Source organism: Oncorhynchus kisutch, linkage group LG28 (genome assembly GCF_002021735.2).
Source record: "Oncorhynchus kisutch isolate 150728-3 linkage group LG28, Okis_V2, whole genome shotgun sequence".
Taxonomy (NCBI): domain Eukaryota; kingdom Metazoa; phylum Chordata; class Actinopteri; order Salmoniformes; family Salmonidae; genus Oncorhynchus; species Oncorhynchus kisutch.
This window is the reverse complement of record NC_034201.2, coordinates 20,983,900-21,009,786: the sequence shown is the minus strand read 5'-3', so window position 1 is coordinate 21,009,786 and position 25,887 is coordinate 20,983,900. Positions and strand designations below refer to the sequence as shown.

General features: G+C 42.7%; 1 protein-coding gene across 9 annotated transcripts in view; it reads left to right on the top strand.

Annotated features, from left to right (window-relative positions):
* The window catches only part of LOC109873450 (activator of transcription and developmental regulator AUTS2), a 469,244-nt gene that overhangs the window by 310,890 nt on the left and 132,467 nt on the right, over positions 1-25,887 (top strand). For all 9 annotated transcript variants that reach the window (XM_031807543.1, XM_031807548.1, XM_031807540.1 and 6 more), the window contains one exon: positions 1,642-1,671. In XM_031807543.1, the coding sequence (XP_031663403.1) occupies positions 1,642-1,671 (30 nt within the window). The remainder of the gene's footprint in view (positions 1-1,641; positions 1,672-25,887) is intronic.

The window sequence follows — 25,887 nt, the reverse complement described above, 5'->3', positions numbered from 1 at the left end:
TTGTCTTTTTTTATATTTTTATTTTAAAAATGTAAAGCAGAAATGTTTTCAATCAATAAGTATTCAACTCCTTTGTTATGGCAAGACTAAATAAGTTCAGGAGTAAAACTGTGCTTAACAAATTGCGTAATAAATTGCATGGAAGTTGTGTGTTAAGAATAGTGGTTAACATGATTTTCGATTGACTACTCCATCTCTGCACCCCACACATACAATTATCTGTAAGGTCCCTCAATCGTGAATTTCAAACACAGTATTCCAAAACATGCATCCTGTTTGCAACAAGGCACTAAAGTAATACTGCAAAAGAATTGGGGAAGAAATTATCTTTTTTGTCCTGAATACAAATATGCTTGGGGCATATCCAACACAACACATCACTGAGTACCACTCTTCATATTTTCAAGCATGGTGGTGGCTGCATCATGTTATGGATATGCTTGTCATCTGCAAGGACTAGGGAGAAAATGAATACAGCTATAAGCATAGGTAAAATCCTACAACCTGGTTCAGTCTGCTTTCACCTTTCAGCAGGACGAATTCACCTTTCAGAAGGACAATAACCTAAAACACAAGGCCAAATCTGTGGCGGTAGGTAGCCTAGTGGTTAGAGTATTGGGCCAGTAACCGAAAGGTTGCTAGATTGAGTCCCCGAGCCGACAAGGTAAAAATCTGTCGTTCTGCCCCTGAACAAGGCAGTTAACCCACTGTTCCTAGGTCATCGTTGTAAATAAGAATTTGTTCTTATCTGACTTGCCTAGTTAAATAAAGGTTAAACAAAATAATAATAAATACTTCTACACTGGAGTTGCTTACCAAGACAACATTGAATGTTCCTGAGTGGCCTAGTTACAGTTTTTACTGAATTGACTTGGAAATCTATGGCAAGACTTGAAAATGACTGTCTAGTACTGATCAACAATCAAGATCTTGAAGAATTGTAAAAAGAATAATGGGCAAATATTGCACAATCCAGGTGCGCAAAGCTCTTAGACATCCCCAAAAAAGACAGCTGTAAATGGCTGCCAAAGGTGCTTCTATAAAGTATTGACTCAGTGATGTGAATACTTGAGGAAATTAGATATTTCTGTATTTCGTTTTCAATAAATTACCAAAAATGTCTAAAAACTTGTTTTCACTTTGTCTTTAAAGGGGTAATGTGTATAGATCTGTGAATATATATGTTGTATTCCATTTGGAATTCAGGCTGTAACACAATAAAATGTAGAAAAAGTCAAGGTGTATGGATACTTTTTGAAGGCACTGTATATATTTATATTCCAGACTCTGACATTGTTCATTCTGATATTTCTTAATTTAAATGTTTGTATTTTGGGGATTTGTGTTTATTTTGTTGTGTTACTAGGTATTACTGCACTGTTGGAGCTAGAAGCACAAGCATTTCACTGCACCTGCGTTAGCATCTGTAAATATATGTACACAACCAATAAAATTGGATTTTAATATGATGGAAATGCTCATCTGTACTCAGTTCTCCATTAAAGACCTGATAAAATGTGTCGTGTGACAAGGTAAATTAGATTCTGTACACTCACATTTAAATGAAAGCAAATTAATAGGAGGGCAAATTACAGGGTATATGCCTAGTTATTCTAACCATGTTTCTGTGTTCTCTTACAGTGTGACAGTGAGAGCGACCAGGAAGACAAGGTAAGACTCCATCTTAGTGTTTACCTTTCTCTACCAAGACATTCCTTTCTTCCTGCAACGCACATCTTTTTCATGTATCTTTCATCAATGTGGTTTCAATGAGGATCAAATATTAGACTTTCTTTAAGTGTACATTTCTATTTAATTAGAATTAAACATCTAGTTAATAACTGTGAGAGGGGCCTAATTAGCTGCACATTAATTATAAATGACTAAATGATGTGCGAAATCTAAATTGAACTGTTATGGCTTTAGATTACAGTTAAGTGGAGCTGCTATGGCTGTGTGCGTTTCCATTAGGGTTTATACAGTATTTTCTCAAATCGTTTCTCACAGAAGCATTGTGTTTACAAGACATAAACAATGTACTTCACTGTCTTCACCGGTAGTATAAAAGTCAAATAATAGTATAAAAAGTGTAATTCTTTAGTTCATATTCTTGAATTATTCTAAATATTATTAGCCTCTCATCATATTGTATCGGAGTCTCTTATCTTAAACAGACTGCATTTTAATGTAACTTGGTCCAAAACCATGTGGCTCTGACTGGTCTGTATGCTGCAAAGTTGGACCTTTGCCAGTGGTCTCAACATATTCACAGATAGTAGTCTCAGATCCTTCTGAGCAGCCATATTTCCCAGGAACAGTAAACTTGCCACTGTAAATCCAGAAAAAGTGTGATGATTTAGAATACCGTTTGTTGTTTTGTTTAGTCGCTTCTGTAAATTGAGTCATTACTCAGTGCCGTCAATTCAAATTACCCCTGCCGCCGTGGCAATTCCTTTTGTTTCAGCAACACGACGTAGCCTGTAATTCCCTTAGTGATTTTATTCATTCATCCCGGATCATGTTGCAGTGGTGATGAACAGAGCTGAGCGCCACGCTGTACCTTTCTGTCATTGATTAATTGTGTATTAAAATAACAGAGGAGTGAATGAGTAAATAGGGGGGCTCTGACTGCCACAGTTCTCCTCTGTTACGGAGTAATTGAAGCTCAAGCTCCTCAGCATCATCCTCGTTACCCTGTAGTCACCACAGTCACTATCTGTCCCTGCCAGGCATCAGCCTCGCTCTCTCTCTCTCTCTCCAGCCACCACCAGGATCATTTGAATTCTGTGGATGTGTTCTACTTTATAACACGGCTGTGGAGAGGAAGGGGGGGGGGGGGAACAGTCGTTTTAAAGGGTCAAATGTATTCAGATGAGGACAAACGTGGCTTATTTCGTTTTCTTCAGAATCAGGAAATGGAAAAAGTGTTCCCAGGAGAAATCCCGTTCTGCTGGTGTAGAGAGGCCTCTGCTGTGGTGACAGGAGCCGCAGGGGCTCTGATAAGAGCCAGCTTTTTGCCTCTCTCTTATTGTGTGTGTGTGTGTGTGTGTGTGTGTGTGTGTGTGTGTGTGTGTGTGTGTGTGTGTGTGTGTGTGTGTGTGTGTGTGTGTGTGTGTGTGTGTGTGTGTGGTGGACGAGCGCGTGTGTGTGTTCTTTTAATACATCCTGTCTCCAACGGACAGTCAACGCTGTCAGAAGACATGGATGTTCTCCTGGGTGCTCTTTACAAAGTGACCTGTTGGATGGGATTCCTCTAACATGACATGATAATGATGTGTTGGCTGACAGATAGAAGCCAGGGTCCTCACACACATATGCATGGACACGCACACGCACACGCACACCCACACTTGTCCATTATTAGCCTAATCTATCGGTCATTCCCTTTCTTCTCTATGACAGTGTCTCACATGCAGAGTGCTTTTCGAGTTAAGACATTGATAGGGACAGGGTGTTCTCATCCTACTGTCGCTCTAATAGACAATATCACTATACCATGATTACTGTAGCTCTTAGAATGTTAAAGAAGTGTCTGTGATTCTGTGTCTGGTCTTAGGTTGAAGGAGATGGTACACTGTCTATAGCACCGTCATGTCTCTTTGTCCCTGTAATCGTGACTGATGGCCCATCTCATTGTTGCCCAGAGTTTTTTTGAATGATATGTTCTGTCCTCTTTCATCAGGCAGAGTGGGATGGTCCATCTCGTCTCAGGGCCTGCACCTGGGATCCGTCCAGTGACTGTTCGGTGGTTGATGAATTGGTGTCGGTATATGGCAGGGATCATCAACTAGATTCAGCCGCAGGTCGACATTTTCTTGAGCGGATGGTTGGGGGGCCGGAAACATAATTAAAAATCATTTGTAGACTACAAATTGACCGCAAAAGCCCAAACATGACTAAAACATAATAGTTTCAAACCTTGCTTACAAGCGTAAACGATAATGTGTGTCTCTCTATTATGAGTGTGAATACTTGGGAACAGAATTCCTAAATTTAAATCACTTGGAGCTGATCTCCTGGTGATTTTACAGTGGTTTACGTCCTACAATGAAAATAGCCCCCAATTGTTTTGTTGTTGAAATTATACATTTTTGGCTCAGAAAACTTGGGGGGCGAAATAAATCCACCCGCGGGCCAAATTCGCTCTGTGGTCCGCCAGTTGGGGAATCCTGGTATATCGGATACGAGTGAGAGAGAAAAAGCTAATCCCAATGAGTCTCTTCTCAAAGCTTTGGCCGGCCTGGATGTTCCAATCCTGGCTCTGGCCGCAAAGTGTGCTTGGCCCCGAATCCAGGTTCCATTCTGGAAAGCTAGTCAGTCATTGATTGTGTTCCGGCTCTCTTTCACTTCCCAGGCTAGGCAGCCCGGGGGATCTGAATCTGATCCAGGATCAGGTGGTTATTTTTATTATTGCTAACAGGTAGGACTGGGCTGTTCATTTGGAGCAGCTTGAGTCCCATTATTACAGCAGGATTACAGGCAGGAGTAGAGGATAGGAGAGGAGTTGCAGAGAGAGACAGGGGGAAGGATTCCATAGCCTAAAGGTGCCTTTGATGTGGGCCGCCAATATCCAATAACATTCCCCGTTTCATGGCGCAGTTAACGCCAACAGGTTTTTCACCATCTGAGAGCGTTTAAAGGATGATGAGGCTAAAGTGAATATAAAATGGGTTCAGCCTTAAACTTTAATGTGCACGTGTTTATGTGCCCAGAACATCTTTCAGTGATTTAAAAAAAAAAATCTGTGCTGCTCCTTGGGCGTGTGGATACAACGCATAGTTGCGTAAGCTTCAATTCCCTCAAATATATAGCTTTTATTTAAAAAAAATGCTTTTCATGAGAAATCTTTTGAAGCATTAGTTCTAAGATGGAAATGACTGTTCCATGGAAATGACATAGTCACGAGCACCAGCCACTCTATCCAGACCAGACTAGCTAAATGCTTAAGTGGTTTTGTAGGTAAGTGGCACCTTAAACTGCCAGTCAAATTATTTGCAAAGATATCTGGTGGTGTTCTAGTGCTTTTTACTAGACTAGAGCGTCAGCCTCCAGCCCTGAGTGACTGAAGACTACTTAGGCCTTTTATGAAGATGGCGAGTCCTCTCTCTTATCATTCAACAGTTTTTTTATTCCACCTGGCGCAGAGCCTCTTTACCTAGACTACACCTTCACTAAGTGTGTATTTATTCACCATCAGTCTATCAGCATTTGGCCACTAAGCAGTAAATGCCATTTTTAAAGCGGTTTGTGTCTTATTAACGACCTGGCATGGAAAAGTGGTGTAATTTGCCATAGTTGGCTCTTATTGGAGGCAAGGGGAGGCTGTAAGTGGGTGCTTTAGTGGAGCCGCCATGAAGAGGACCTGTTTGTCCTTGACATCAAATAAAGATCTGAGTAATATATTTGCTGTTTCTCTTTTTTTATTGTATTGCAGTGTTTGCCCTCAGGCATTGAGTTTCTCAATCATTCAACAAACAAACAGCTCTGTATATAAAAACGTTTTATCTTCTCTCCTTCCCCCCCTACTGCAGGAGAGCTGGATGAGTAATAAAAAGCAGAGAGCGACTTGTCAGCGTTAAAAGATTGTGCTTTGCCCCTCCAAAGGAAGAGTATAGTGTTTACAGGCTTGAGTGGGTGCTCACTAGGCCGAGGCTGAGGCTGATTGCACTAGAGTAGCCTGTCAGCCCTTGATTTGTCATGTACTCTATCATCCTTGTCACTCCGCAGAGCGTTGTCATAGGTAACAAATTTGTACCCCCCCCAAACTCCCTCTCCCCCTTCTCCCATATTTGTACCCAGTTCATGTAGTAAATTTGTATTTACTTTGGGGGAGTGTAATTTGTTCCTCATGGATAATATGACCCTTAGCGGAGTCGGATCATGGGTTAGTTGAAGTGATATTTTCCGGTAATGGTAGTCGTACATCATGGCTGTCAGGCCGGGTTAGGAGGCGAGCACATTATAGCTCCATTTTAGCACTGCAGGCATCTGGGATTATTTTCCATAACCAAGTATGACATGACCGCTTTGCGGAGTGTATTACATTTTTACTAGATTTTTCTCCTCCCTCTACAACCTCTGTGACTTTTCCCCAGGACCATGGGGGAGGAGGGGGCTCAGAGCTGCCACTGTGATGGATACCCTGGAGTCCCAGCAGCCCCTGCCCAGGTTAACCAATGTCACAGACCTACACAGGTCCCCTCCATGCCACTATGGACAAATCCACACTCCCTCCGAGACTGACCACAGCAGCCTGCTCCCTAGACCACACACACACCCACACACACGCAACACACTAAGCAACACAGAGAAAAAGATCAAGGGAGCGAGGGAGAGGGAAAGAGCAGGCTTTTTTTTTCAATAACAAAAAGCTATGAAATGAGTTACCATGGATGTGAGGAATATAAAAATGATTGTGTCTTGACATTTGTCCCTCTGAGCAATTTTCGCTTAAGACGGTGAATCAGAAAAGCAGCCCTGACAGATAGAGAACATTCAGACAGCAACACCCCTTCCTCCCTCCTTCCTCCCTCCTTCCATCCCTATTTCATCCAATCTTCACTTTCACGGACAGAAATTGTCCTCAGACATGGCAGAGAAGACAATGAAAACAGCGGTTAATGCAAACCATTGTTTTAGTCCCTCCAAGGTCAGCAGTGTAAATGCCACCTCTTGCCATTGACAAATGGTCGCACCCCTGTCTGGTAATCAGCCAGGTCCCAGAGGTGGGCAAGCAGGCGGAGCTCATTAGCGCGGCTCCAATTAATATTAAGACCCTAGTCCTTTGCCGAGCGCTGCACTGACGGTAGGCCAGGGGCGAGGGGAGGAGAGGGGAGGGGGTTAGGTGGATGGATGGGGATGGACTGACACTGGCTGGTTGACGGATAGCCAGGTCAGCATGCTCTCTCTCTCCACACAGTCCCAGCAGGCAGACACACACCCGCTGTACATAATGACTAAGCAGAGCATTGGGCCATGAGAGGGAAGGTCAGCATGCCCTTAGGAGAGTGTTATCCTTCTCCCACTGACAGGTTGATAATTAAACACAACCAGTGTAGTCTATTTTATTAACTAGTTGCATGGTGATGACATGAGGCTAAATATCAGAGCAGTAAAAATGTTTTTTTCGCAATTGATTTTCCTTGTTGGGATAAGGCCCATTTTAGCAGTTAATATAACACTAGCATGTACGGGTATTTTTATGTTCACTTAGCATTCCAGTATATTGTGGGCAGCTCCTCCACAGGTATGTTTCTATGACCCTGCACAGATCTGTGTAACACTGGGGTGGTAGCTGTTTTGAATCTCTAGCCATTGTCTCTCCTTTGGTCACTGAATGACCTTGTGCGCCCTGGTAAAAAGTAGTGCGCTATAATAGGGTGCCATTTTAGACACAGGCCGAGTCCCCAGTCTCTAGTTCCTAGTCACTAGTCTTCTCCCCCATTTTAGACACAGGCCGAGTCCCCAGTCTCTAGTTCCTAGTCACTAGTCTTCTCCCCCATTTTAGACACAGGCCGAGTCCTCAGTCTCTAGTTCCTAGTCACTAGTCTTCTCCCCCATTTTAGACAAAGGCCGAATCCCCAGTCTCTAGTTCCTAGTCACTAGTCTTCTCCCCCATTTTAGACACAGGCCGAGTCCCCAGTCTCTAGTTCCTAGTCACTAGTCTTCTCCCCCATTTTAGACACAGGCCGAGTCCTCAGTCTCTAGTTCCTAGTCACTAGTCTTCTCCCCCATTTTAGACACAGGCCGAGTCCTCAGTCTCTAGTTCCTAGTCACTAGTCTTCTCCCCCATTTTAGACACAGGCCGAGTCCCCAGTCTCTAGTTCCTAGTCACTAGTCTTCTCCCCCAGAAGGCATATCCTCATTCTGTCATTCTGTCACACTCAACATCTAGATGGGGACAATTATCAACATGTCACTAATGTCCACTCAGCAGCAGCACCCATGCCATACACCCCAAGCACTTACACTACAGATCTAGTAAATACATAGTGATAAAAGTGACAACCCCTGATCACTCGTTGTAAGAGACAAAGATTGCCATAGGCGGGAAATGTTGTTGTTGTTGTGTGTTGTTGTTGTTGTGATTTTGCAATGCCCAAGCTGATTTCTCAGATTCCATTACCAAACAACCAATGTCTCTCCTCTCCTCTCTTCATGAGAATGCTATGTCGAAAACAGATTTATTTTAACACCCAAATGTGCATTATATTATATTTCTTTGCTACACTTATGAAATTATCCACTTGTGCCTTTGATAGCTGTGAATGTCCAGTTTGGGTGTCGAAAAATTGCCTATGTAAGAGGTTGACTGCAGCCTGGCTATGTGATATTATACAAGGCCAGTGTTAGCTCCAGAGCCTTTGACCTCACCATTCATTTATTCCCAACAATAAAAGGTAATAATGTACACGTTTGAATAGGGACAAGGTTGCCAAGTCCTTGAAATTGAATGAAGGGAGAACACTCGGTAGTGTATGTTTCAGTGGCAACGTTTCAATTCCCATTGCAGAGGGAGAACAGGCAATGGAAAATAATTCAATCAGCAACAAAAACCATAAGTACACCATTTGAATGAGATAGTCTCTCCTGTGGAAAGAAAAGCCATTTCCATCTTTCCTGACCTGGAAAAGAAAAACATCCCTGGCAAATGATGGATATATATCACCACTTTAATGGGATCTGCTGCATACAGGAAGGCTTTGCTATGGAAACAAAACCCTAAGACCAGAAAAATGGAACATGGATGTATAAATGTACACATTGTGGTAGATATTTTCCACAGCTCAAATGCTACTGTACACATGTTGAGTATAAGCCTTCATAAACAAGATATTGGTTAGGACTTTTCTATTGCAAATTATTTTACATGGATGAATGTTTTGGCTATTTACAGTAAATGTCTACTCTCTGTCCTCAGTTCTGATCTTAATTATTTTATTAGCACCAACACGAATGTTATTAAATCAAATCAAATTGTATAATTAATATGATTCACCAATTAGAAAACAACTTTCTATTATAACCCCCTACAGTGGCATTGATCAGACATACAGTAGGACTCTTGTAACAACAAACATAGGGAACAGCTAAGAGAATCTGATTGTATCCCAAATGGCACCCTTTTCCCTTTGTAGTGCACTACAGTTGACCAGATATATTTGGTTGGATCAAGACTAGGCCGTGGGCCGTGCCCTCCTCAGGTGTCTATCCTCATCTTTATCCTCATCTATATTTATGACAGAGCGTTGTCTATTACCAGCCTTTAAAAATGCATGTACTCAGACCTTGGGTTCAAACCACAGTCTCTGGAAACCCACTCTTTAGGAAAAAACTCTATTGTTGTTATGCAGGACTCTTTCCATGGAGCCCATCTTCATCTGTCTGTCTGTCTGTCTGTCTGTCTCTCTCTCTCTCTCTCTCTCTCTCTCTCTCTCTCTCTCTCTCTCTCTCTGTCTTTCTCCATCCCTCTCCGTGCCCTCTCTCTCCCTGCCTGCTGAGAGTGATTTCTTAGACACTCCAAGGTTAAACTTTCTCTGTGTGTGCGGAGGATGTCAGTCAAGGCCCTGCTCACCTACGCAAAAGCCCCCTGGCGACCGGCCAGTCATTCACACACAAACCTCTGCCAACTCATTGCCCTTTTGTCAAGCCAATGATTCCTGCAGGTGCTCACTTTAGAATTGACTGCCTTTCTTCTCTCCCTTCATCCCTCTAAAGATCAACCTCGCCTTACCTACAAAAAGTGGCTCTATCCAGTGGCGGCCTGACCATTCGGGCGTTAGGGGCGGTGCCCCACTTATTTTACATTTTTCAAATAAATATATCTTATATAATGCATAGATTAGGTTTTAAAGTTCCTTAAAAGTGTACATTTTACTGTTTAAAAAATATATTGTTCAAAACAAGCTGTTCAGTTCCCTACTACTCTGCCAGCAGCAGCTCCGGGTGCTCGGCTTGCCACCCAGTGCTTGGATTGCATTACCAGTTATTACGCTGAGGGAGAACCATTAAGTGCACCGGGCTATGACCCGTGACGTGAACAGGCAAAAGCGGTGATATCATGACACAAGGCGAGACCCAGATGCAGACACAGGTGGCAAATGGTTAGTCTTACAATGTTTAATAATCCAAAAGGGGTAGGCAAGAGAATAGTCGTGGAAAGGGAAAAGGTCAAAACCAAATCAGAGTCCAGGAGGTACAGAGTGGCAGACAGGCTCGTGGTCAAGGCAGGCAGAATGGTCAGGTCTGCCAGAGTCCAGAACAGGCAAGGGTCAAAACCGGGAGGACTTGAAAAAGGAGAACAGCAAAGGCAGGAGTACGGGAATATGGCTGGTTGACTTGGAACGTACAAGACGAACTGGCACAGAGAGAAAGGAAACACAGGGATAAATACACTGGGGAAAACAAGCGACACCTGGAGGGGTGGAGATAATAACGAGGACAGGTGAAACTGACAATTCCAGTGGGTCAGAAGTTTACATACACTACACTTGGAAAATTCCAGAAAATTATGTCATGGCTTTAGAAGCTTCTGATAGGCTAATAGACAACATTTGAGTCAATTGGAGGAGCACTTGTGGATGTATATCAAGGCCTACCTTCAAACTCAGCGCCTCCTTGCTTGACATCATTAGAAAATCTATCAAAAATTGTAGATCTCCACAAGTCTGGTTCATCCTTGGGAGCAATTTCCAAACGCCTGAAGGTATCATGTTCATCTGTACAGACAATACTACGCAAATATAAACACCATGGGACCACGCAGCTGTTATACCGCTCAGGGAGGAGACGCATTCTGTCTCCTAGAGATGAATGTACTTTGGTGTGAAAAGTGCAAATCAATCCCAGAACAACAGCAAAGGACCGTGCGAAGATGCTGGAGGAAACAGGTACAAAATAATCTATATCCACAGTAAAAATGAGCCCTATATCGACATAACCTGAAAGGCCACTCAGCAAGGAAGAAGCCACCACTCCAAGACAGCCATAAAAAAGCCCCCGACTACAGTTTGCAACTGCACATGGGGACAAAGATCGTACTGTTTGGAGAAATATCCTCTGATCTGATGAAACAAAAATAGAACTGTTTGGCCATAATGACCATCTTTATGTTTGGAGGAAAAAGGGGAGAGGCTTGCAAGCCGAAGAACACCATCCCAACCATGAAGCATGGGGGTGGCAGCATCATGTTTTGGGGGTGCTTTGCTGCAGGATGGACTGGTGCACTTCACAAAATAGATGGTGCACAAGGAGGCCTACAACCTGACTCAGTTACACCAGCTCTGTCAGGAGGAATGGGCCAGAATTCACTTATTGTGGGAAGCTTGTAGAAGGCTACCCGAATTGTTTGACCCAAGTTAAACAATTTAAAGGCAATGCTACCAAATACTAATTGAGTGTATGTAACCTTCTGACCTACTGGGAATGTAATGAAATAAATAAAGCTGAAATAAATCATTCTCTCTACTATTATTCTGACATTTCACATTCTTAAAAGAAAGTGGTGATCCTAACTGACCTAAGACAGGGAATTTTTACTAGGATTAAATGTCAGGAATTGTGAAAAACTGAGTTTAAATGTAATTGGCAAAGGTGTATGTAAACTTCCGACTTCAACTGTATATGCTCTAATTTTCAAACTGGTTTTCATTGGGAAGACGGATAAAGACTCTTTATCAAAGGCAAACACTTTTGCATGTGAACACCCAGAATCCTACTCATTACTCCACGTGCTTAACCTACGTCAACTGGGGTGTTAATGTAACTGCCTCATTGCTTGCTAATGGGGGGACTGCACCAATGAGATTGCAGGATTTCATGATATGATTTTCACAGCACAATGTTAAATGGACCGTCCTGATAGATATGCTCTATCAGGTACTCAACAGATGGCGCCAAAGAGCAAATTGCAATTATCATGACAGTCATTGGGAGCCTTGGACCTGATAAACCGGACATTCACATTCATCAACAGTCAGCCGACAGATCAACTAACAGATACACTAGCTAGAACCATCTTGTAGACCTAGTAGGAGAAAAAAAAGCAGATGCTAGCTAGTGGACACCAGCTACCGGCAAGGTTACTACCGGTAGCTTGCTAGATAGCGTGACATTTTCACGTCTAACTAAAGTTAACTGGCGAGCACATCATGCTGTGTGACATTGTGCAAGCTATCCCCAGTTGGATCATTTGTTTCCACTTTTTGCATCTGTGCTTGTTGCATTTTCCCTTTGCTAGTGGCATCGATGCACTTGCTTGTGAGCTGGCTACTCGTTCTAAATAGTTGGTAATCAAAACAGTGGCAGCATGTGCAGCTGTGGTGTTTCTGTTTTTACATGCAAAATTGAAATAGGTGTATTTATGTTGTTGTTCAAATGCACAGGTCACTTTATATTTCTTCCCAAAGAAACAACTTAATTTTAAAACAATTTCTATCATGCTGATTTGTTGACAACTCCCCTGCACCACCACCCACCACCCGCCGCTGCCAACCGGGTATGTCTTTACCTCTGGAACCAGTGTGAAATGTCTAGTTAGCGGTGACTGCCTGTGGCATTGCAATTGGCGACATTACTCGTTCTGAGACGTTGAAGTAGTTGTTTCCGGGCCTCCCGAGTGGTGCAGTGGCCTAAGGCACTGCTTTGCAGTGATAGCTGTGCCACTAGATATTCTGGGTTCGAGTCCAGGCTCTGTCACAGCTGGCCGCGACCGGGAGACCCATGGGGAGTTGCACAATTGGCCCAGTGTCGTCCGGGTGAGGAGGAGGGTTTGGCCGGCAGAAACGGTCACCAGGTGCGTCTGGCTTCCGGGTTTAGTGGGCATTGTGTCAAGAAGCAGTGCGGCTTGGTTGGGTTGGGTTTCGGAGGACGCACGGCACTCGACCTTTGCCTCTCCCGAGTCCGTACGGAAGTTGCAGTGATGAGACAAGACTGTAACTACCAATTGGATACCATGAAAAATGGTTAAAATAAAGAAATAAAATAAGTAGTTGTTTCCCTTTTGGAGCGATGGGGAACAATGCTTTGTGGGAGGCAGTTGTTGATGTGTTCAGAGGATCCATGATTCGAACCCAGGTTTGGGCAAGGAGAGGGACGGAAGCAATACTGTTACACCTCCCTGTACGTCCCTGTTCCTGCCTCTTTATGAGGCCACTGCACTGTGCTAGTGCCAACCAGGCACCGGCTATCTGCTTTTAAGTAAGAGATTTGACTCTTGGGCCGTGGCACACAGCAGCAGCACTTCAGTGAATTGTTATTGAAAATGTCCCTTTGCCTATTGCGATCTTGGTTGGTATTGTAATTAAAGAATCTTTAGCTAACTATTTTATTTAGAATATCTTGCTAATGTAACACCTGTGTTGATCTGGTTGAGACGCAGTTTGTTATCAGTTTCCTGTCAAGGCGCACCCACAAACTTGTCTCTAAGCACCTACGGCCTGATCATTCCCCTTAGCTAGCTACCCTGCATGCCCTACATACTGGACAGGAATTGATGGGCCCCTGCGTGTGCAAATGAAGTGATAAGAGGTCTCACCCGGATTACACAGAGTCTAAGTGGTTCTGAAGAAGCTTTATGGAGATGAATGAATTCATGAGGTCGGTTGACAGTTGCTTAAAAAGCAATATAATAAGGAATAAATCACATGGTTAGCATGTTGTGCCTCCATAATGATTTCAGATTAAAGGGACAGGAGGGGTGACATACAGGGAGACTCCTGAGAGGTAATAGGACCACATCATTAGAGAGCTGTTGAAACTGATCTTGTTTATAGTTCTCTGCTTTGCATTAATCCAATATTTTAAAACAGGTACAGTGGCAGAAAATATTAGCAAAATATACATTAGCAGAACATTAACAATGTCAGAAAATACTATGCTTCTTTTGTATATGTATCCAGTTCAGTGGGTAAGACTGTCTTTGATTGGCTTTACTCTGGGATCATCTCAGAAATATTCCCATTGATCAATCTTGCTGTCATTAATAATGCAGGTCAGGATATGTTGTATTGCAATGGGCCTCAGGGACCATTCTAAAGATATCCATTTGCTGTAGAGCTTTGGTCTTAAAGCTTCACCTCTAGTTTGATATGTTGTATGGCAATGGGCCTCATTTGCTGTAGAGCTTTGGTCTTAAAGCTTCACCTCTAGTTTGATATGTTGTATGGCAATGGGCCTCATTTGCTGTAGAGCTTTTACTCACCAATGCACACTAACAACACTGTATGGTAGAGACTTAGTAACTTAGTTGTAGTCACGATCTGTTTACCTATAAGCACAAACGTAGGTATGTTTTGGAGTTATTACATATGTATTAACTTATTTCCGGATATCTTCTGAACTACCCACAGTGCAATATTTCCTCTGAACAAGACAGTTCACCCACTGTTCCCCAGTAGGCCGTCATTGTAAATAAAAATTTGTTCTTAACTGACTTGCCTAGTTAAACAAAGTTTAAATAAAAAAACGTCATATGGAGGATCTACTCTGTGCTACCGAGTTCATATGGGTAGCTCTGTACTGTAGCTATCTCAAGCTGGCTAAGGTTAGCCACACAAGGTTAGCCCAGCCACGCTCTTCACAGACTTTGTGGCTGGGTTATCTAGTGGGAACCCGTTAGCACGGCACGCTCTGGTGCCTTCTTGCCGTGGGCTCAAAACGAAAGAGAAAATCGTACCTTCTTGCTCTAATTCTGTAGAACCTCGTCTGTTCTCCTTTTTGTTTTGGCAACTTTTCGGCATGTTTTTTGTGAAGTAGGCTACAGGAGTTTTGCAACTTTTTCCATCTTGGCTTAGTCCTTGTGCACTAGCTGACTGACATCAGGAACCTATCTCTTTTGGATTTTTCTCACTATATAGCTACTGGATTCGGCCCGGTGAAGCGCCCTCGTCCCCCTCGCTTTGCTAGCTAACTTAGCCTACACTCTTTTAAAAGTTTTACCATCAGATGGCCCAGCCATCAATCTGTACGTCAATCAAGTTTTATTTGTCACACTGAATACAACAGGTGTAGATCTTACCGTGAAATACTTACTTACAGGCCCTTAACCAGCAGTTTTAAGAAAATAGAGTTAAGAAAATATTTACTAAATAAACTAAAGTGAAAGAACAGTAACAGTAACACAATGAAATAACAATAATGAGGCTATATACAGTAGGGTACCGGTACTGAGGCAATGTGCAGGGTACAGGTTAGTCAAGGTCATTTCTACATTTAGATAGGGGTGAAATGACTAAGCATAGATAATAACATTAGCTGGCTGGCTGGTAACATTCTTTTTTATTTGCTTAGATGGTGTTATGTATTTCCAAAACGTTGGTTTACTTTAATGTAGCTGTAAGCTAGGTGTTGATAACAGCTAGCTGACTCATGGGGTGGCAGGTAACCTAGTGGTTAGAGTGTTGGGTCAGTAACCGAAAGGTTGCTAGATCGAATCCCCGAGCTGACTAGGTAAGAATCTGTCCTTCGGCCCGTGAACAAGGCAGTTTCTAGGCTGTCATTGTAAATAAGAATTTGTTCTTAACTGACTTGCCTAGTTAAAGTTTAAAATAAACTAATTCAAGATGGCGCTGACAGAGATAGTCACCTTGCTTCAGGTTCTTAGGAAACTATTCAGTTATTTGTGTTTTTATGTTTTATTTCTTACCTTGTTAGCCCAGATATAAAAGCGGTATCAACTTACCAATATTGCGACCAGGAATACGTCTTTCCAGAAGCATGTCCTTTGTTCGGACCTCCACCCTGGACATGGGATCTTATCCCAGAGGCCGACCCAAAACAACGCGGTCGCCGCAGGAGAGGCAGACAGAGCGTCCTACTGGTCAAACTGGTCAGACTCAGAAGGCAAGCACACCATCGACCGCTTCTGAGCATATTACTCGCCAATGTCCAATCTCCAGATAACAAGGTGGACGAAATTAGGGCATAAGAGAGAGACATAAGAGATTGTAACATTGTCTGTTTCGTAGAAACATGGCTCACTCGGGATATGTTGTTAGAGTCGTTACAGCCACCCGGTTTCTTCATGTATTGCAACGACAGAAACAAACATCTCTCTGGTAAGAAGAAGAGCGGGGTGTATGCCTTATTATTAACGACTCATGGTGTAATCACAACAACATACAGAAACTAAAGTCCTTTTGTTCACCTAACCTAGAATACGTTACAATCAAATGCCGACCGTATTATCTTCCAAGAGAATTCTCTATGATTATAGTCACAGCCGTGTATATCCTCCCAAGCAGATACCTCGTCAGCCCTGAAAGAACTTCACTATGTAAACTGGAAACCATACATCCTGAGGCTGCATTTATTGTAGCTGGGGATTTAAACAAAGCTAAGCTGAGAACAAGACTTCCTAAATTCTATCAGAATATCTAACGCGCGACACGAGCTGGTAGCATTCTAAGTCAATGTTACTCTAACTTCCGCAATGCATACAAAGCCCTGCCCCACCCTGCCTTCGGCAAATCTGACCATGACTCCATTTTGTTGCTCCCAGCCTATAGACAGAAACTAAAAAACGACAGGCCCGTGCTCAGGTCTATCCAACGCTGGTCTGACTAATCGGATTCCACGCTTCAAGATTGCTTCGATCACGTGGACTGGGATATGTTTCCCGGATAGCCTCAGACAATCACATTGATGTATAAGCTGACTCGGTGAGCGAGTTTATTGGCAAGTGCATCGGAGATGTCGTACCCACTGTGACTATTAAAACCTTTCCTAACCAGAAACCGTGGATTAATGTCAGCATTCGCGCAAAACTGAAAGCGTGAATCACCACTTTTAATCATGGCAAGGTGACTGGAAACATGACCGAATACAAATAGTGCAGCTATTCCCTCCGCAAGGCAATCAAACAAGCAAAGCGTCGGTATAGAGACACAGTAGAGTCGCAATTCAACGGTTCAAACACAAGACGTACAGTTGAAGTCGGATGTTTACATACACTTAGGTTGGAGTCATTAAAACTTGTTTTTCAACCACTCCACAAATGTCTTGTTAACAAACTATAGTTTTGGCAAGTCGGTTAGGACATCTACTTTGTGCATGACACAAGTCATTTTCCAACAATTGTTTACAGACCGATTACTTCACTTATAATTCACTGTATCAATATTTCAGTGATTAACATACACTAAGTTGACTGTGCCTTTAAACAGCTTGGAAAATTCCAGACAATTATGTCTTGGCTAGATAAGATGCTTCTGATAGGCTTAGATGCTTCTGATAGGCTAATTAACATCATTTGAGTCAATTGGAGGTGTACCTGTGGATGTATTTCAAGGCCTACCTTCAAACTCATTGCCTCTTTGCTTGACATCATAGGAAAATCAAAAGAAATCAGCCAAGACCTCAGAAAAAAAATTGTAGACCTCCACAAGTTTGGTTCATCCTTGGGAACAATTTACAAATGCCTGAAGGTAACACATTCATCTGTACAAACAATAGTACGCAAGTATAAACACTATGGGACCTTGCCTCCATCATTCCACTCAGGAAGGAGACGCGTTCTGTCTCCTAGAGATGAACGTACTATGGTGCGAAAAGTGCAAGTCAATCCCAGAACAACAGCAAAGGACCTTGTGAAGATGCTGGAGGAAACCGGTACAAAAGTATCTATATCCACAGTAAAACGAGTCCTATATCGACATAACCTGAAAGGCCACTCAGCAAGGAAGAAGCCACTGCTTCAAAACCGCCATAAAAAAGCCAGACTACGATTTGCAACTGGAAATTGGGACAAAGATACTGGAGAAATGTCCTCTGGTCTGATGAAACAAAAATAGAAGTGTTTGGCCTTAATGACCATCGTCGACCATGCAAGCTGAAGAACACCATCCCAACCGTGAAGCATGCGGGTGGCAGCATCATATTTTGGGGGTGCCTTGCTGCAGGAGGGACTGGTGCACTTCACAAAATAGATGTCATCATGAGGAAGTGTGGTCGCAAATGGGTCTTTCAAATGGACAATGACCCCAAGCATACTTCCAAAGTTGTGCATATGATCCCAAGCATACTTCCAAAATGGCTTAAGGACAACAAAGTCAAGGTATTGGAGTGGTCATCACAAAGCCCTGACCTCAATCCCATAGAATATTTGTGGGCAGAACTGAAAAAGAGTGTGCGAGCAAGGAGGCCTACGAACCTGACTCAGTTATACCAGCTCTGTCAGGAGGAATGGGCCAAAATTCATCCAACTTATTGTGGGAAGCTTGTGAAAGGCTACCCGAAACATTTGACCCAAGTTAAACAATGTAAAGGCAATGCTACCAAATACTAATTGAGTGTATGTAAACTTCTGACCAACTGGGAATGTGATGAAATAAATAAAAGCTGAAATAAATCATTCTCTCTACTATTATTCTGACATGTCACATTCTTAAAATAAAGTGGTGATCCTAACTGACCTAAGACAGGGCATTTCTACTAGGATTAAATGTCAGGAATTGTGAAAAACTGAGTTTAAACGTATTTGACTAAGGTGTATGTAAACTTCTGACTTCAACTGTATGTGGCAGGGTCTACAGTCAATTACGGATTACAAAAAGAAAACCAGCCCCGTACCTGATACCCTAGACCCACTCCAATTTGCTTACCGCACCAATAGGTCCACTGATGATGCAATCGCCATCACACTGCGCACTGCCCTATCCCATCTGGACAAGAGGAATACCTATGTACAGTAAGAATGCTGTTCAATGACTACAGCTCAGCATTTAACACCATAGTACCCTCCAAACTCTTCTTTAAGCTCGAGACCCTGGATCTCGACCCCGCCCTGTGCAACTGGGTCCTGGACTTTCTGACGGGCTGCCCCCAGATGGTGAAGGTAGGAAACAACATCTCTACTTCGCTGATCCTCAACACTGGAGCCCCACAAGGGTGCTTTCTCAACCCTCTCCTGTCCTGTAATGGGTGACCAGGGAGTACTCAATCAACTCAATCATCAAGTTTTTGGGGGTCGGAGGTGGTCTGCCGGGCATTGGGATGACGGCCCACTCGGGGCTTTTAGTGGGTGGAATGGTGGAGACCAATTGGAGGTTTACTTAGTAGCAATGCAAATATCATGGTACAGCTATATAGACACTCAATCATCATGTTACTTTTTAATGGTACGTTTACAAACATATATTTTAATAAATAAAATTGAAAATTGTCTCATAGTGGTGAAATAAGTATAGCCAGTTACAATTGTAATGGCCTAGCAGATAATAAGAAAAGACCATCAGTATTTACCTGGCTAAAAGAGAAGGAATATAATATCTATTGTTTGCAGGGAACCCATTCAACAATTTTAGATGAAGTTTTGTGGAAAAATAACTAGGGGGGAGAAATATATTTCAAAAGAGGTGATGGTTTAAATTAACAGTCATTTTGATCCAAATGTGCAAATTGTCCAAACAGATTATCAAGGTAGATGGATCATTTTAAACATGTTATTGGACAATAAACAGATATGGCTTATTAACCTATACGGTCCGAATAATGATGATCCAAGCTTCTTTGAAAATATATACAAGAATTTATCAACTCTACAAGCAACACTAGACTGTATTATTATGGTGGGGGATTTTAATACGGTTTTAAATACCTCTATGGACCGGAAAGGAAATCACACTACAAACTATCACCCTCAGGCATTTAAGGAAATCATGAATGTCATGGATATATTGGAATTAGTGGATATATGGAGACTTAAATACCCTGACCTAGTGAGATATACTGTACATGGCAGAGGCCTAATCAAGCTAGTCGTCTTGATTACTTTCTTATGTCATTCTCTCTGGCACCAAAAGTTTAAAAAGTGTTGATAGGGGACAGAATGCGGTCGGATCATCACATAATTGGCATATATATTACTCTTACAGAATTTCCACGTGAGCGAGGATATTGGAAATTTAATCAAAGCATACTAGACGATAAATTGTTTAGATCTAGGACAGAAGAATTTATAATTTAATTGAAGGACTAACAGTACTGTTAGATAGCAATAAAAATGATACCATAGAGGCACAGAATAAGTTAGAGGAAAAACAAAAAGAAATGTAGGAACTTATTCAAAATAAAAAATAATCCGAACTGGATGGAATATGGGGAAAAATGCACCAAATTCCTTTTCAATCTTCAATATAGAAATGCTACCAAACAAATGTATTAAAACGTGTTACAGATGATGGAGTCACGCATGATTCACCAAATGATATTTTGAAAGAGGAAGTAAAGTACTTTAAGAATATGTTTTCATTTCAGTCTCTTCCATCTCCACTAACTGAAACTAATTGTATGGATTTTTTCCCTAATAATATTGTAAAATTAACATCTGTACAGAAAGACTCATGTGAAGGCCAAATTACAGAGGAGGAACTTCATGATGCAATTGGGGCCTTTAAGGATGGGAAAACTCCAGGGCTGGATGGCATTCCAGTGGAATGTGGAACTTTTCCAGTGGAACTTTTTTTGATAGACTCAGAGGACCATTATTAGCATGTTTTAACCACTCCTATATAAATGGTAGATTATCGGACACGCAACAAGAAGGTCTGATATCATTATTACTGAAACAGGACACAAGTGGTATATATAAAGATCCAGTCCATTTAAAAAATTGGAGACTTCTTACACTTCAGTGTTGTGATGCAAAAATCCTAGCAAAATGATTGCCGCATAGAATTAAAAAAGTATTGTCAGATATTATTAATCCTAATCAGACAGTTTTTTTACATGGACGATACATTGGAGATAATATAAGACAAGTACTGGAAACAATAGAATACTATGAAATATCGGGGTCACCAGGCCTGGTTTTCATAGCTGATTTTGAAAAGGCTTTTGATAAAGTACAACTGGAGTTTATATATAAATGCCTAGAATATTTCAATTTTGGGGAATCTCTTATAAAATGGGTTAAATGTATGTATCGTAACCCTAGGTGTAAAATAGTAAATAATGGCTACATCTCAGAAAGTTTTAAACTCTCTAGAGGAGTAAAACGAGGTTGTTCACTATCGGGGTATCTATTTATTATTGCCATTGAAATGTTAGCTGTTAAGATTAGATCAAACAATAATATTAAGGGATAAGAAACGATGACACTACAGTGGTAGGCTTGATTACCAACAACAACGAGATGGCCTACAGGGAGGAGGTGAGGGCCCTCGCGGAGTGTGTTGTCAGGAAAATAACCTCTCACTCAACGTCAACAAAACAAAGGAGATGATCGTGGACTTCAGGAAACAGCAGAGGGAGCACCCCCCCCATTCACATCGACGGGACAGTAGTGGAGACGGGCAAACTGAAATGGTCCACCCACACAGACAGCGTGGTGAAGAAGGCACAACAGCAACTCTTCAACCTCAGAAGGCTGAAGAAATATGGCTTGTCACCTAAAACACTCAGACTTTTACAGGTGCACAATGGAGAGCATCCTGTCGAGCTCATTCACCGCCTGGTACAGCAACTGCACATCCCTAAACCGCAAGGCTCTCCAGAGGGTAGTCTGCACAACGCATCACCAGGAGCAAACGGATCACTGTAGATGCCCTCCAGGACACCTACAGCACCCGATGTCACAGGAAGGCCAAAAAGATCATCAAGGACAACAACCACAACAGCCACTGCCTGTTCACCCCATTATCACCCAGAAGGCGAGGTACGTACAGGTGCATCAAAACTGGGACCAAGAGACTGAATAACAGTTTCTATCTCAAGGACATCAGACTGTTAAACAGCCACCACTAACATAGAGAGGCTGCTGCCAACATACAGACTCAAATCTCTGCCCACTTCAATAAATGGACTTAATAAAGGTATCACTAGTCACTTTAAATAATACCACTTTAATACTATTTGCATATCCTACATTACTCATCTCATGTGTAGATACAGTATTCTATACCATTTACTGCATGTTGTCTATGCCGCACGGCCATCGCTCATCCATATATTTATATGTACATATTCTAATTCATCCCTTTACATTTGTGTGTATAAGGTAGTTGTTAGGTAGAAGGTAGAAGCACAAGCATTTCGCTCCACTCACATTAACATCTGCTAACCATGTGTATGTGACCAATAACATTTGATTTGATGATTTGATTTGATTCAGTGCTAATGTAACGTTAGCAGGATGATGTTAAGCTGTTAATGTTAATGATGCTAATGTTAAGCAGGCTAGTTGGCTAGCAACCTTGCAAGTTGATTTGTAGCAAAAAGTATTTGCTTGTAAGTTGGCTGAAAATGGAATTGAAACCAGTAGTCATGAGTGTGAGCAATTTGGTTTCATTTGACGTTATTTCTGGTGGAATTTACGTTATATGGAATAGCATAGTTTGCTGGGTCCTCTATATTACATCACACACCGGGAAAACATTTTTCCAACATGACTTAGGTATTCTTTGAAATCCTGATTGTTTCTGATTGTTTTAAAGTTGAAAAGGTGAGGTGTAACTTTGCATTGGGACTTTTCATGCATATACTAATGCAAATCCATATGTCACATGTATGCTACCTACCCTTAAAAGCTTCACCTCTAGTTTGATATGTTGTATGGCAATGGGCCTCAGTTTCTGTAGAGCTTTGGTTTTAAAGCTTCAGCTGTAGTTTGTAAAGATAACAGTGGAGTAGATACAGCTTCGCATGGAAGAAAAATAACTTCAATACCAACATACAGGCTATAGAATTATAATTTCCCTCACCTCAGTTAAAGCTCCTATTGAGATGTATGACAACCAAGGTTTGACGTGAAAAGGGTTTTGCCTTCAATGGAGAGTGGTTTTATAATTGTACTGTGACAGCCTTGCAAAAACTGTATTTCTACATAAGATATTTTTTATTTACTTGTTAAAAAGGTCCAGACTCTATGTCCCTCAAATACAACTCTGGACCTCGAAGCCAGTTCCACTGCATTTGTTCATTGTTCCCCTCTAATCAGGGACTGATTTATACCTGGGACACCAGGTGTGTGCAATTAATTATCAGGTAGAACAAAAACCAGCAGGCTCCGGACCTCGTAGGGTAAGAGTTGAGTACCCCTGCTCTACGCTGTCTGTTTACCTGCACATAGATTTGAATCATGCTTCATTTATTAGCTCCTATTAAAATCTCCTCAGACACCTGACTCTCAGATACAGATGCACAAGTCATTATCAAATTGGAACCATACGTGAAAATGTCAGGCTAGCTCGTTGATACAGTATGATATGTCTCACAGTCACAACACATTGACTCTATGGTCCATTAAACATGGGCTGGACTTAACGGTCGGTATGTCAGCCGAGACGTTCCACAGTCACTCACTGTGGCCATGCAGCCAGTCCTACAACTGTATATATTCTCAGATTGTTAGGAAAAACCCACAAAATAATTGGTGGAAGATGCAGATGCTTTTCTCCCCTGTTCAGAGAGGAAAAGATGTGTTCTGAATGCTAAGTAGATGTGATATTTCTGTTTGGTTCTCTATAAAATGGAGGAGAGAAAGAGAAAGAGAGAAAACATTTCAGTGAGAGAACAGACAAATGTGAGGATGGAATTTTAGTTAGCCTTGCATTGTGGGGTATTATGTGATTTACTATATGTGATTCCTACCCAGACACCAATTTCATGATATCTATCAGTGCCATGCAAACTGTTCATCCCTATTTTTATCCCTTGTTTCTCTCCGTCGTCCATTGTCCTCCCTTCCTTGCTTCTGTATCCTCTCTTTCTGCCTCCTACACACACACACACATTTTGTTCTTCTATCTAAAATGTATTTCCATTCAAAATCCTATTTTCACAAAACCTAACCCTAAAACTTACCCTTACCATAACCCTAACCTCGGGTCCTCCCAAGAGGTGTCGCGGTCTAAGGCACTGCATCTCAGTGCTTGAGGCGTCACTACAGACCCGGGTACGATCCCAGGCTGTGTCATATTTGTGATCGTACCTTGTCTAGTTTATTGTTCAATGATTTCACGTTGGCGAGTAATATTGACAGTAACGGCAGCTTTCCTTCTCGCCTTCTGCGGGTCTGGACGAGGCATCCGGCTCTTCGTCCTCTGCGTCACTTCCTTTTGCGAATAATTGGGATGTCTGCCCTGTGGGGTGTTTGGAGAATATCGTGTGAGTCCTGCTTGTTGTTGAAAAAATCTTTGTCTAATCCGAGGTGAGTGATCGCTGTCCTGATATCCAGAAGCTCTTTGTCTAATCCGAGGTGAGTGATCGCTGTCCTGATATCCAGAAGCTCTTTGTCTAATCCGAGGTGAGTGATCGCTGTCCTGATATCCAGAAGCTCTTTGTCTAATCCGAGGTGAGTGATCGCTGTCCTGATATCCAGAAGCTCTTTGTCTAATCCGAGGTGAGTGATCGCTGTCCTGATATCCAGAAGCTCTTTGTCTAATCCGAGGTGAGTGATCGCTGTCCTGATATCCAGAAGCTCTTTGTCTAATCCGAGGTGAGTGATCGCTGTCCTGATATCCAGAAGCTCTTTTCTGCCGTAAGACAAGGTTGCAGAAACATTATGTACAAAATAATTTACAAATATTGCGGGAAAAAAAGGAGACCGTAAAACGGCGGCCATCTCCTCCGGCACCATCTTGTAGGGGTATCTTACACATTGATGCGGCTGTCAAGAAGAAGTGCGGCTTGGCAGGGAAATTGGGGAGAAAAAGGCGTAAAACTACATTTAAAAAAAATTAACAAAATACCTTAAACTAACTCCTAAACCCTTACCCTGTGTAACGACGTTCGTCTGTAGAAGGAGAAGCGGACCAAAATGCGGCGTGGTGGTTACTCATGTTCTTTAATGAAAAAATGTACGATACATGAAATAACTTAAATCTACAAAACGTGAAAACCTATACAGCCTATCTTGTGACAACAAACACAGAGACAGGAACAATCACCCACGAAATACTCAAAGAATATGGCTGCCTAAATATGGTTCCCAATCAGAGACAACGATAATCACCTGACTCTGATTGAGAACTGCCTCAGGCAGCCATAGACTATGCTAGACACCCCACAAAACCCCAAGACAAAAATGCACCACAATAACCCATGTCACACCCTGGCCTGACCAAATAAATGAAGACAAACATAATATACTTCGACCAGGGCGTGACAGAACCCCCCCCCCCCCTAAGGTGCGGACTCCCAGACGCACATCAAAACAATAAGGAGCGTCCGGGTGGGCGTCTGTCCATGGTGGTGGCTCCGGCGCGGGACGTGGACCCCACTCTATCAATGTCTTAGTTCCTCCCCCTCGCGTCCTAGGATAGTCCACCCTCGCCGCCGACCATGGCTTAGTAGTCCTCACCCAGAACCCCACTGGACTGAGGGGCAGCTCGGGACTGAGGGGCAGCTCGGGACTGAGGCAGCTCGGGACTGAGGAGTAGCTCGGGACTGAGGGGAAGCTCGGGACTGAGGGGAAGCTCGGGACTGAGGGGAAGCTTAGCACTGAGGGGAAGCTTAGCACTGAGGGGAAGCTTAGCACTGAGGGGAAGCTCAGCACTGAGAGGAAGCCCAGCACTGAGAGGAAGCTCAGCACTGAGAGGAAGCTCAGGCAGGTAGTTGGATCCGGCAGATCCTGGCTGGCTGGCGGATCTGTAAGAGTCTGGTTGACTGGCAGATCTGTAAGATTCTGGCTGACTGGCAGTTTTGGTAGTTGGATCCGGCAGCTCCTTGCAGACTGACAGCTCTGGCTGCTCCATGCAGACTGACAGTTCTGGCTGCTCCATGCAGACTGACAGCTCTGGCTGCTCCATGCAGACTGACAGCTCTGGCTGCTCCATGCAGACTGATAGCTCTGGCTGCTCCATGTAGACTGACAGCCCTGGCTGCGCTGAACAGGCAGGAGACTCCTACAGCGCTGTAGAGGAGGAAGTCTCTGGCAGCGCTGAACAGGCG